The sequence below is a fragment of the Hyperolius riggenbachi genome, chromosome 2 (assembly GCF_040937935.1).
Source record: "Hyperolius riggenbachi isolate aHypRig1 chromosome 2, aHypRig1.pri, whole genome shotgun sequence".
Taxonomy (NCBI): Eukaryota; Metazoa; Chordata; class Amphibia; order Anura; family Hyperoliidae; genus Hyperolius; species Hyperolius riggenbachi.
The window spans coordinates 202,392,171-202,404,831 of NC_090647.1; the positions used below are offsets into that span (position 1 = coordinate 202,392,171).

Genomic DNA, 12,661 nt, shown 5'->3' on the forward strand with positions numbered 1-12,661 from the left:
ATCTGCCACGGACTCACCATGACCCTCTCTGAATACTTTGGGATGTCTACGTTCCAAAATGGGGTCATTTGAGGGATGTGTTTACTGTCCTGGCATTTTGGGGGCGTGCTAAATTGTAAGCATCCCTGTAAAGCCTAAAGGTGCTCATAGGACTTTGGGCCCCTTAGCGCAGTTAGGCTGCAAAAAAGTGTCACATGTGGTATCGCCGTACTCAGGAGAAATAGTATAATGTATTTTTACACATACCCATGCTGGGTGGGAGAAATCTCTGTAAATGATTTTTTTTTTTTTTTTTACACACAATTGTCCATTTACAGAGATATTTCTCCCACCCAGCATGGGTATGTGTAAAATACACCCCAAAACTCATTATACTACTTCTGAGTACGGCGATACCACATGACACTTTTTTGCAGCCTAGGTGCGCTAAGAGGCCCAAAGTCCTATGAGTTCCTTTAGGATTTCACAGGTCATTTTGAGGCATTTGGTTTCCAGACTACTCCTCACGGTTTAGGGCCCCTAAAATGCCAGGGCAGTATAGGAACCCCACAAGTGACCCCATTTTAGAAAGACACCCCAAGGTATTCTGTTAGGAGTATGGCGAGTTCATAGAAGATTTTATTTTTTGTCGCAAGTTTGTAAAAAAAATAAATAAATAAAAATCAATTTCCGCTAACTTGTGACAAAAATAAAATCTTCTATGAACTCACCATGCCTCTCAGTGAATTCTTTGGGATGTCTTCTTTCCAAAATGGGGTCATTTGGGGGGTATTTATACTATCCTGGAATCGTAGCACCTCATGAAACATGACGGGTGTTTAAAAAAAGTCAGAGATGCTTCAAAAAGTGAAAATTCACTTTTTGCACCATAGTTTGTAAACGCTATAACTTTTACCCAAACCAATAAATATACACTTATTGGATTTTTTTTGTAATCAAAGACATGTAGCACAATAAATTTGGACAAAAATGTATATAGAAATTTTACTCTATTTGAAAAATGTCAGCACAGAATTTTTGGACAAAATTAATGTCTTTATTATATTCATCAAAAAAAAACAAAAAAAAAAAACCTAAAAATCACAGCAATCAAATAGCACCAAAAGAAAGCTGTATTAGTCACAGGAAAAGGAGGTAAAATTCATTTAGATAGTAGGTTGTATGACCGAGCAATAAACTGTTAAAGCTGCAGTGGTCTGAATGGAAAAAAAAGTGTCTGGTCCTTTAGGGCCTGTTTCCACTACACACAGATTGGATGCAGAAAAACTGACTCCAATTAATGCCTACGGGCCTGTTTCCACTAAACGCGATTTTGCTGATGCAGATTTTCCCATAGGCATTCATTGGCGTCAGTTTTTCTGCATCAAATCTGCGTCCGATCTGCGTGTAGTGGAAACAGGCCCTAAGTAGGGGTTTTATGACTGCAGTCCTTAAGTGGTTAAGGCATCAGGGAGGGGGGGGGGGGGGGTGTTAGGCCTCCTTGACCAGGTGAGTTTTGAGGGCTTGTTTGAAGATGCTGAAGGCGGGGGCAATCCTGATGGTCAATGGAAAAGAGCAGGGAATCTATTGAAAGGAATTCTATTTCAGCAGGGAATCTATTGAAAATCGATCTGAAGAGTTGCACTGTTAAGTGCAGATAGGTAACCAGAAAAATCCCGCTGCACCAATGGGTTGGGTGAAGTAGAAAATCCTTTATTCTTTTAATCCATCATCAGTGTTACAATAAAAAGCTCACGCGTATCGGAGCATAAGATGACTCCTTAATCATAGCTATGATTAAGGAGCCATCTTATGCTCCGATACGCGTGAGCTTTTTATTGTAACACTGATGATGGATTAAAAGAATAAAGGATTTTCTACTTCACCCAACCCATTGGTGCAGCGGGATTTTTCTGGTTACCTATGGACTTTGGCAATTGACTTCCCTGCTCCCTTTGAGCGTACACGTGAGTGTAGCGGTCCCCCCTCTCCTTTTCGTTAAGTGCAGATCTATAGGCCATTGACCTGCCAAATACTGTTGCCCCGCCCCTGATTATTTTACATTTTCTGTCCTGTCCCTGCGATTCTATTAATTGATTTTTGTTTAAAATTGATCAAAAATCAATTGATCTGACAATTTGGGGAATAGATTCCTAGCAGATGAATTGAATCAACAAGTATTCGAATAAGAAATGTGTATAGCCACCTTTTACTCATACTTTTTTTTTTTTTTTTTTTTTTTTTAATACTAAATAAAACTGTGGGATGGTAAAAGTCATATTTAGGTGTTGGAGACAAGATAAAATTCTCATCCATTATTTATTTTTTTCATCTTACAGTTTTGATCTAACAAACAAATTGTGATCGTTTTCAAAAGGCAGTTTTAGTAAATAGTAGAGATGGAAAGATTTGTTGTTATTGACCTGAAATTTCAAATTTAAATCCTCTTATGAGCTTTTAAAATTAAGAAAATATTGGTTTGCGAACTTCGAACATGACATTTTCACAGTTTGTGGAGGAGGGTAGTGGGTACAGGTGGCATTATTATTATTATCATTATTATTATTATTATTATATATATATATATATTTTTTTTTTATTTTTTTTTTTTTAAGTCCTTTATAGTTTTTGAGAAAAACGATTTTAAAGTTCTCCTTCTGAATGTGGAAAAAGTTATAATGGCTGCTGACTTTAGCTGTTAATAGCAAAGCCCCGTTATGTGCTAGAAACACCAAATTTGCTGGGTACATACCCAGCAAATTTGGTGTTTGTAGCATGTAAGTGGACTTTGCTATTAACTGCTAAATTCACCGGACAGTGACTTCAATGTAAAAAGTGCGAATGCCATTGTATGGGTGCGTGGGGTCGGCTTTACACCTGGCTATTACATCTGAAGTGCGATGCTCTGCCCCCATTGCATTGCAACCCAAGAAACTTCATATGACCCTGCAGTGCGCTGACCGGGTCATATGCATAGTGTCGCCCCTCACCACATGATGTACTCCCTGCTGGACAGAAAGTACGTCGCTGGGATTCCCGGGTTTCTCCATTGTATTTCTGTCGTTCCTTACATAATTACTTCCGCTCCCGAAGTCCAACTGTAATGTGCTATTGACTTTGCGGCGGGTCGGTGGCTGATCGGGCACTTCTCTCACGTTGCGTTAAATGTGCTAGGCACCATTGCCTTGCATTGTCATTGCATTACCCTGCGGTAAAATAGAGTAACACAAGGCAAGTGTAAAAGGGGCCTCAGTGATTAGGTTTACTTTAATTATTGGGATAGATGCTGTTCTGGGTTTCTGATTCTTTTTTTTTTTGATTTTTGTTCTGCAGGTCTTGGATTCACACACACAGTCTGCTAAGCCAAACAGAAAACAAACTGCTTTGTCTTCAAATGAAAGGCAGTGTATTGAGCATATTTTGCCCAGAATTAAGGAATCGGCAAGTTTCAGAGAGCTATCTGATCAGCTGCTTTACGCAGTAAAATGGTGTAAAGAGAGAAAACTGAGAAAAGAAGTGCTGTACTTCAGGTATAAATATCTGCACTGCCGCAGACTGCAGTATGCTGAAGCCTTAGGGCAAAGGTACGTATGACAAGTACAACTTAGCGAATAACCATTGAGGTATCTCTGCTTTTACTCCTCTAAAACTGCTGTCCCACCCATAGCTAGGCAATATGCAGTATGGCCACTTTGATGCTGGGCTGCTCCTTCCTGTTTAGATTTGGGTTATTCTCAGTGGTGGCCTTCTTCAGATTACTGGATAGTTTGCCAGAAAGGATCAACCAACTTCTAATTGAGTGTGACACTGTGTCGGCTGCTGATTATGAACACTCCTTTTTCACGTTTTTGAGCTTTTCTTTACATGTTCCTTGTCAATTGCCAAACCGTAACTTATCCCCCTATTGCTTAAAGGACAGATGCGAGAACTTTAAAAATAAATAAAAAATACTTACTGGCGCTTCCTCCAGCCCCTGGCAGCCGTCCTGTGCCCTTGCCGCAGCTCCGCTTCCAGCCGGTGGCCTGGGGGCCCTACGTTACAGATGCCAATCGGCATCTACTGCACCAGTCAACCTGCCGAGGTCTGCTTCTGCAATAGAGGGGACCCCCGGGCCACTGGCTGGGAGCAGACCTGCTGCGAGGGCATAGGACGGCTGCCAGGGGTGGAGGAAGCGCCAGGTAAGTATGTGTGTTTATTTTATTTTTTTTTAAGTTCTCGCATCTGTCCTTCACTTTAATGCGGTTTGTGACTTATTAAATGTATTCTCATTGAATTCTCAAGAGGCACTTTACTTTCCATGACATCAAATTCTTGAAGTCAACTGCCCTGCAAATATTTTTTTTTCGGCCAGCTACAGGTAGTTCCGAGTGGATTCCTAATCGGTACTTCCTGTAGTAGATCATTCAAGGAGTATGTACAGTGTTCTCCTCAGGGCTCTTTAAGTGGGCGGGTCGCCCGGCTGGTTTGAGATCCCGCCCGCCTACCATGCTAAAGCTGATGTCACGCTGGCAGAGGGTTCCATTGCCTATGTAAATCAGTGCTCAGCTCTCGCTATACATTGCAGGAGCGCTCATCTGGCTGCGTGACCTCCTGCTTGTACAGTGATTGGCTGGGCGGGTTGTAAGAGACAGGGCTGGTTAACTGTCTGTCACCGCCATAACGGAAAGCCTCTTCTATGCCCTGCTTTGCTGGCTGCCTGTCTGTTAGCTTGCAGGCAGCTCAGCTAGCAGAGGCAGCCGCCAGGTACAATTACAAACCGAACGCAGGGGAAACTAGTCCTGTCACAGTTACTTGAGGGCGGCTGGGAGAGAACCTGAAGCTGCAGACACTCTACCCCCCCCTCCCCTGAGTGATCGTATCCACAGAGTCTCTCCTGTGCCCTGGCTGCATGAATCTTCAGCTCCAGATCCAGTGCACGGCAAGGAGTTCTGACGCCCCGCCCCCTCTGTTTCCTGGCTGCTTCTCTACAACACGAGCTCCTCTGAAGCATGCCACACTGATGCCGGGAAAAGTTCAGAGCACTGCACATGAGTCATCCTTCCTCTGGTCTAATCTTCACTTCTTATCTGCTGAGTACCCGGAGCTTTCAAGCTAGGGGAACTGTGAAAACAAACAATGGCTGCAATGTGGATTAGATGACTTGCTGGGGATGGAGGCTGCTGCTGTCTGTCTCATCTGCCGGCTTGGTTGCCCATAAAATGTGATACATTACTTGATTTTTAGCAACTGGCCAATTCAATCAGAGATCAGTTGTGAAAAGTTTCCCTAGGGCAGTAAAAATTACACATCTGGCTGTACTAGCTGGACAAAGTATGTTAAAAGTTGCTGCTGCAAAAATAGTTAAAATGGAACCTAGATCCAGTGTTGAGGGTATGTGCAAGTGGCTTGAAAGGACAGTGTGTGGGGGTGATTCTTGCAGCGTTCACATGCAAGTTATTTCATATGGATGTTATTTGCTGCTGGGGTAGAGGGGTATTGCAGATAATTTAGTATGATACTGACTCCTGTTTACTTTCTGCAATACCGCTTGACCCCAACAGCAAATCACAAACATATGAAAAACAAAAATCACCCCCTTTATGAAATGCAACACCCCTGTATGAAACGTGATATTACTCCCCCCCCCCCATATTAAAATGCAATAATCACCCCAGTATGAAATGCAACTATAACACCCATATTCTGTGTTCTCTCCTGGCTCTTTTAGACGGGTGCATCACCTAACTAGATTTGGTGAGCAACCGGCTGTCATCAGCTCGCCTCCTCATCCTCTTCTTATGCTGTAGGTAGAGTTGCACTGGTCCAGCATTCCCACCTCGCACCCCACCCGGCTACTTTTTCATGCCACCCGGCTGGAAAAAAATCCTGGGGAGAACACTGATGTATATACCAGGTATCCGTTGATTTGGACACCTGGTGTTGTCAGTAGGATTTGGGATGGTTGGAAATGCCAATATCAGATTTCTGGCCATGCCAATTTATTTACCATAGCTATCCTTTCATGGGACCTGATGTCTAGATTGTGATTTTTCCAGTACTTATACCTCTACAATATCTCGCAGCATTTTTGTTGCATAATTTTGCATGCTTTGCAGTGGCGGGTCTAGAGAGTTTCTGCCTATGTTGCTTGCTAAGCTGCCACTGCAATTATAGGACATATGTTTTCATATTGCATAGCAATCATATTCATTTTTGGTTGCATACATTTTCCAAGTTATTCCATATTCAGAGATTTTGCTAAAGCTAGCAGTGATTTGAAGGGCTCTGTCTGGGCCGAGTTGGTGCCTATCCCCATTGACTCCCACCTGCCAGCAAGCAGCATTTCTATGGGAACGCTTACAGTTCCCATGGAAACAGAGTGCACTCTACACTGTTTCTCAGTGAGATGAGCGCTTCCCACACGTCCCTCCACACTGGTGATACAGAATGCTCGTTCACCAGCCCATGAACTTTGGTTTGTACACCGTTGGCCAAGTGCTGGTCGAACCCACACACCGCCCACGGAGCGTCGATGCTATATGGCTATGAGGACATCAGCCCTGGCCAATCGCAACCGCTTCCTGACTGCCAACACAGCCGCTCTGCGTGCCCTAGCACTCCATTGGCACAGAGCAACGCTGACAGTGGCTACAGCCAACGACCGACCTCTCAGCACAGAATTTTTTTTTTTTTTATTTATATAGCACCAACACATTCCACAGCGCTTTACAAAGCACAATAAGATGACAAGGGGAACATAGATGCAACAAAAAAATGTACAGCAGAGTCCCAAGCAGCACCAATATTGTGACAAAAACAGTAAACATTAGGAGGATGACCCTGCCCTTGCGAGCTTACAATCTAAAGGGTAGTAAGGGACACACTAGGTAGGGGGGTGGAGGATGGATGAGGAGATGACTCTTTGCCTCTGATCACATTGTGAACAGATAAGTAAATAAGGGCTATAGAAGGTTATAAGCTTGTCTGAAAAGGTGTGTTTTGAGAGTGCGTTTGAAGATGTCCAGGTTTGGAGCATGACGTACAGGCTGTGGAAGAGAGTTCCAGATAAGAGATGATGCGAGCATGAGGAGGTGATCAGCTTAGAGGCCAGGAGAATTTCTTGGGAGGAGCGAAGGTTGCGGGAGGGACAATATCTAGAGATTAGTGAGATGTATGGAGGGGACAACTCATGAAGGGCTTTGTATGTTAAAGTCTGGAGTTTGAACCGGATCCTCTGGGTAATGGGTAGCCAGTGGAGAGAACGGCACAGTGGGGCTGCATCGGAAGAGCGTGTGGAAAGGTGAATGAGGCGGGCAGCTGAATTTAGAAGGGATTGGAGAGGTGCTAGCCTGTTTTTTGGTAGACCACAGAGCAGGGTGTTGAAGTAGTCTAGGCGAGAGGTGATTAAGGCATGTACAAGCATTTTGGTGGCCCTTTGTTTGAGGAAGGGACGGATACGGAGTATATTTTTTAGCTGGAAATAGCTGGTGGTTAATGAGGCAATGTGAGGTTTAAAGGCGATCTGAGTCAAGTATAACCCCCAAGCAGCGGGCCTTAGTGGTCGAGGTTATTGGGGTGTTGTCTACAGTTATGGTTGCAATTGGTGGGGGTGTAGATGGAGATGGTGGAAAAATGGCAATTTCCGTTTTACTCATGTTGAGTTTGAGAAAGCGGGAGGACATGAATGCAGAAACGGCACATAGACAGTCAGGGATTCTGGATATTAGTGATGACAGGTCAGTAGCTGAGAGATAGATTTGGGTGTCATCCGCATAGAGGTGATACTGGAAGCCAAAAGAGTTAGTTGTCCTTGGCCACGAGTGTAGATTGAGAAAAGTGGCCCAAGAACTGAGCGTTGAGGTACACCAACAGACAGTGGGCGTGGGGAGGAATTTGTGTTAGAGAAGGACACAGTGTAAGAGCGTCCAGAGAGCGAAGAGGAGTTCCAGGAATGTGCTTGTCCCTTGATTCCTAAAGATGACAGTGTCTGGAGAAGCAGAGCATGATCAACCGTGTCAAAGGCAGAGGAAAGGTCAAGGAGTATTAGAATGGAGAACTGACCTTTGGATCTAGCTACCAGTAGGTCATTAGCAACTTTCGTGAGGACAGTTTTAGTGGAATGGTGTGTGCGGAATCCAGATTGAAAGGGGTCGAGTAAGGAATTGGTAGAGAGAAAGGCAGACAATTCTGAGTGGATGTGACGTTCCAGAAGTTTAGAAGCAACAGGGAGGAGCGAGACAGGGCTGTAATTGGATAGAGAAGTTGGATCAACAGAGGGTTTTTTGATAAGTGGTGTGATGATCGCTTGTTTGAATAAGGAAGGAAAAGTGCCAGTGGAGAGAGAAAGGTTGAATAGAGTTGTTAGGGCGGGATTAAAGGAGGAGGAAAGCTGGGGGACTAGATGAGAGGGAATGGGGTCCAAGGCACAGGTAGTGAGATGTGCTTTGGAGATTAGTGAACAAAGACACTGTTCAGTGAGTGGTGAAAGATGTTAGAGTGGGAGAGTGATCTTGTGGAGCTGGGGGAAGGAGGTTAGTAGTGAGCGAGAGTGCAGGCGGACAGAAAGAATTTACAGGTGTTGGTTGAGCTGGTAAAAATTGTTGCATGTTGCAGCTGTTACGTACTGCATCAATCTTGCTTGTGAAGTATGATGCAAAGTCATAAGCTGACAGACATGTGGTAGGTGAAGGACAAAGTAGGGAGTTAAAGGTGTTGAACAATTGTTTTGGGTTGTGGGACTGTAAGGAAATGAGTGAGGATAAGTAAGACTGCTTATCAGAGGTGAGGGCATCCCTGAGCTCCTGCATAGTTTGTTTATAGTGATGAAAGTCCTCCACAGCAGTGCTCTTTCGCCAGCATCTTTCTGCCACCCTGGAGCGCCTTTTCAGCTGTTTGGTTGGTTCAGTGAACCAGGACTGGCGGTTAGTTTGGCGGGTGGTGGTGAGTGGAGCAGCTGAATTCATGGCAGAGGAGACTACACTAAATAAGTAACTGGATGCTGCCTCCGGGTCAGTGTAGGATGGCAGAGTACTTAGAGGTTGCAAGGCCTCAGGGAATTCAGATCCAGGTTGCGGTAATTCCTGCGCATGACCGTATGGTGTAGTGTTGGATGAGTTGACGGTAGAGAAGAATTGATTGGGAAGGTAAGAAGGTTGTGGTCTGAGAGGGGAAGTGGATAGTTATGGAAGCTTGAAATAGAACAGAGGCGGGTAAAGACAAGGTCAAGAGTGTGGCCATCTTTGTGGGTGGAAGTGGAGGACCATTGGGAGAGGTCAAACGAGGAGGTGAGAGAGAGCAGTTTGGTGGCAGTAGGGCAATTAGTGTCGATGGGTATATTGAAATCTCCAATGATGATAGAGGGTATGTCAGTGGAGAGGAACTGGAGAAGCCATGCCGAAAAGTAATCTATGAAAGTAGAGGCTGGACTGGGCGGGCGGTAGATAACAGAAATCTGAATGTGGTGTGGAGAGTAGAGACGGACAGCATGAACCTCAGGATGAGAGTGAGAGCGCCAGCAATAGTGTGAGTGGCTTAAAGGAACAGTGTTCAGAGAGGAGGATCCCCACCCGCCTCCATGTTTGTGGCCAGGTCTAGGGGCATGACTACATTTTAGACCACCATGTGATAGAGCAGCTGGAGACACAGTGTCTGATGGAGTTAGCCCCAGGAAGGTGAAAGTGTTGGAGATAAACATGTCATGAATAAGAGCCAGTTTATTACAAACGGAGCAGGAGTTCCATAGAGCCCCAGATTTGGGGAGGGGAGAGCTAGGAAGGAGGGGGATGTCAATAAGGTTGTAGGTGTTCTGGGAGGAGAGGCATTGAGGTTTGTTAATGGTGGAAGGAGTGGTAGTCTGAGGAGTGTTAGGTCTAGGAGTGGCCCCTGGCTTTGGCGATATGTCCCCAGAAGCCAGGAGGAGTAGTAGGCAGAGCAGAGAGATGTGAGGGTAGGACTTGTGTGTGGCCGAGTTCAGTTTAGTGAGAGCAGAGGAGGCAGAGAAATAGGAATAGTTCGTGGCTAGAGAGAAGGGGAGGCGATAGAGGGATCAATGTGTATGGTGTTGCACAGGATTTCGTTTAATGGACTGAACAGCTATGTGCTGAGCAGCTCCTCTGTAATGGTTGAATGTGGAGAAGAAGATAAACAGGCACCATGACAGCTAAGGTACCTGATTGATTAATTTATTGCATAGGTGTGTCTACATGATCCAAAACTTTTACATGGTTCTGTTTCTCACTGTGGTGACCTGAATCTGTACTGCACCTTGACAAAGGGGACCCTGCGTGGTGCTGAAAAGATCGTTGGTGATACATTAAATTGTGTATTGGTAATGGAAAAATAAATGCAGTTCCTTGAAGTGTGGTGTGCGGACCCTTCTTGGATAATTGCTGCATTCTATGGCTTCAGCATTTTCTGGATCACTAAAGTAAAGTATTTTAAGTGTGTGGTTAGAACACCTGGTTTGCAATATCTTTCCATGTTAGAGACCCAAAAATAGTGTTTACAGCCCTAGCTCATGAAGTATTGCTGAAAGGTTAAAGGTTAGTCAGTCAGTAGTTGGTTTTGACCATCCAGGACAGCATGTATTTATTTAAAAAAAAAAAAAAAAAAATCTCAGTGCATGTGCTGCCCATCATACAACCTCTGACCTTTCAACAAAAAAAAATCCACTTTGTTCTGATGACCTAAGAAAAGGTTGCAGTCTCTTTCCACCTAATAAACCTTTTTGAAAATTCTAGTCAAGGCTTTCCTGACCACTGTATTAAACCAACCACAAAGCATTGAAGCTGATGCCACGACATGACAGGCTTACGGGGATTTTAGGGGAGGCCAGCAGCAGTATGATATATATTACTCTGAGCACAGGCTTTCTTTTACTTGAGAAGTTTTTAGAGTTGCAGGAACATCGGTGAACACTTTTCTTGGTTGCCAGCACTGCTTGCTGCTGCAATTTGTATCTGTGAAGACTATCTTTAGATGGTTCATATACTGTACGTCTAGCGATTTTGCAAGCGATCGACCATTTGATTGATAATTATCAAATTGGATGAAAATCTGTGCCGAAACGAGCATGCCTGATCAACAATTTGACCGATTTTGGGTCAAAATCAGTTGAATGTATTAATCGAGCAAACTGGAAAATCTCAGGCTGACGTGGTCAATCGGGAGCTTGGTGGTAACTGCAAGTAACAAACGTGACAACCGCTGACCGCTGTGCCCTCTGGTGCATCTCTCACCTGTCCGACCGCCACGAGTCCAGCTGCTCCTTCTGTGCCTACATCCCTAGATGTATGGGCACTGTAACGCATAACAAAAGGCATGCCTGTTTTGTTACTGGCGAGATTTATTCTCTTTGTTCGTTGTTTAGTGAAACTTAAGCTGGCCATACACTTATAGATTTCCACCCAATGTTCCAAAATGATTGATTTCCTTCCCATCGATCTGCCAATGCTCTTGCAACCCCTCCCCACCGATTGTTTTACATTTTCCATCCTCTCCGATCAATGCTTTAGAGACAAAATCGATCAAAATTGATCTGTCCTTTTGGGGTATCGATTCCTGGCAGATGAATCGAATCTGCAAGGAGTGAAATGAGAAAATCTAGGTGTATGGCCATTTTTAGGCTTTATTAGTAACCCTGTTTTTCTTTATTTTTGAAGTTTAACCAAGAAGCTGAGGAGTTGGAAGAAATCCATGTGTCACAGTCTAGGTGATCTGCCTTCAGGGTTTGCTCACAAAAAGACCAGTTTGCGAATGCAGAGATGTCACCTGTCTTTGAAGCATAAAGTCACTTATTCAAGAAGGCAAAAACTTCACAAATGTCACACAGCTCGTTCGGTATCTCAAGTTAAGAGGAAGGATTTAAAACGTTTGTGCTTAGAATTATTTGCTAGTGATCAAGAAGTGTCACCAGTTGCCAAGGATACAGTCTTTAGACCTCAGACTTCCAAGCTATTAGTGTCCAGTGCTAGCACAGAAGGAGCAAACAGAAGTATTACTGAGGCAGACGATATAGATGATATATTCTCATCGATTGGCATCTAGCAGGATTCCAGCTCTGTGTAGACTCTTATAAAGCCAATAAATACTAAATTGTAATATACATTGTTTCTTCCTTTTGCCTTTCTTTTTTTTTTTTTTTTTAAGATTGTAGCTTATAATTTTGTCTAGCTAAACCAAATGCAAAGTAAAAAAAAGTGTATTGCTATATATGATAGTTTTCACATGAAGTGTGTTTATACAAGTATAAGTCTTCCTACTTCCAGTGCATTAGTTATAGAGCAGTACAGAATGTAACACATTAAAGAAAGTGTTTCAACAGAATCCTTCAAGTATCCCTAGATATGTTTTATTTAGAGTGCTCCATAATTGTATGTATATGACTGTTTTCAAAGAGTCCCTTATGCTTTTAATTAAAGGCTACGGAAAAACGCTTTCCCCGCCACTTCCTGGGTCGGGGCTTGGCTTCCTATTAAAGGAAGCTAAGAGGCGGGCAGAGCGTGTTATCCTGGCGGCGATGTGATGAGGCCGATTGACAGCTTCACATAAAGCAGGCTAGCGACAAGCAGATTGTTGCTAGCCTGGAGATCTTTTAAGGGGACAGCAGAGCGCAGGGCGGGGCTGGCAGCGGCGATACAATGACCCAGAGGTATGTCATTGTGCACATGACATGCCTCTGGGTCCTATTAGGATTTCAATATGC

The 12,661-nt window shown here is 43.9% G+C and overlaps 1 protein-coding gene across 1 annotated transcript in view; it reads left to right on the forward strand.

Moving 5' to 3' along the window:
• Positions 1 to 12,061, forward strand: part of NEPRO (nucleolus and neural progenitor protein) — a 39,165-nt gene extending 27,104 nt beyond the window's left edge. Inside the window, exons 8-9 of the mRNA XM_068268013.1 lie at positions 3,313 to 3,563; positions 11,619 to 12,061. Of these exons, the coding sequence (XP_068124114.1) occupies positions 3,313 to 3,563; positions 11,619 to 12,003 (636 nt within the window). The 3' untranslated portion in view covers positions 12,004 to 12,061. The remainder of the gene's footprint in view (positions 1 to 3,312; positions 3,564 to 11,618) is intronic.
• The last annotated feature ends 600 nt before the right edge of the window (positions 12,062 to 12,661 follow it).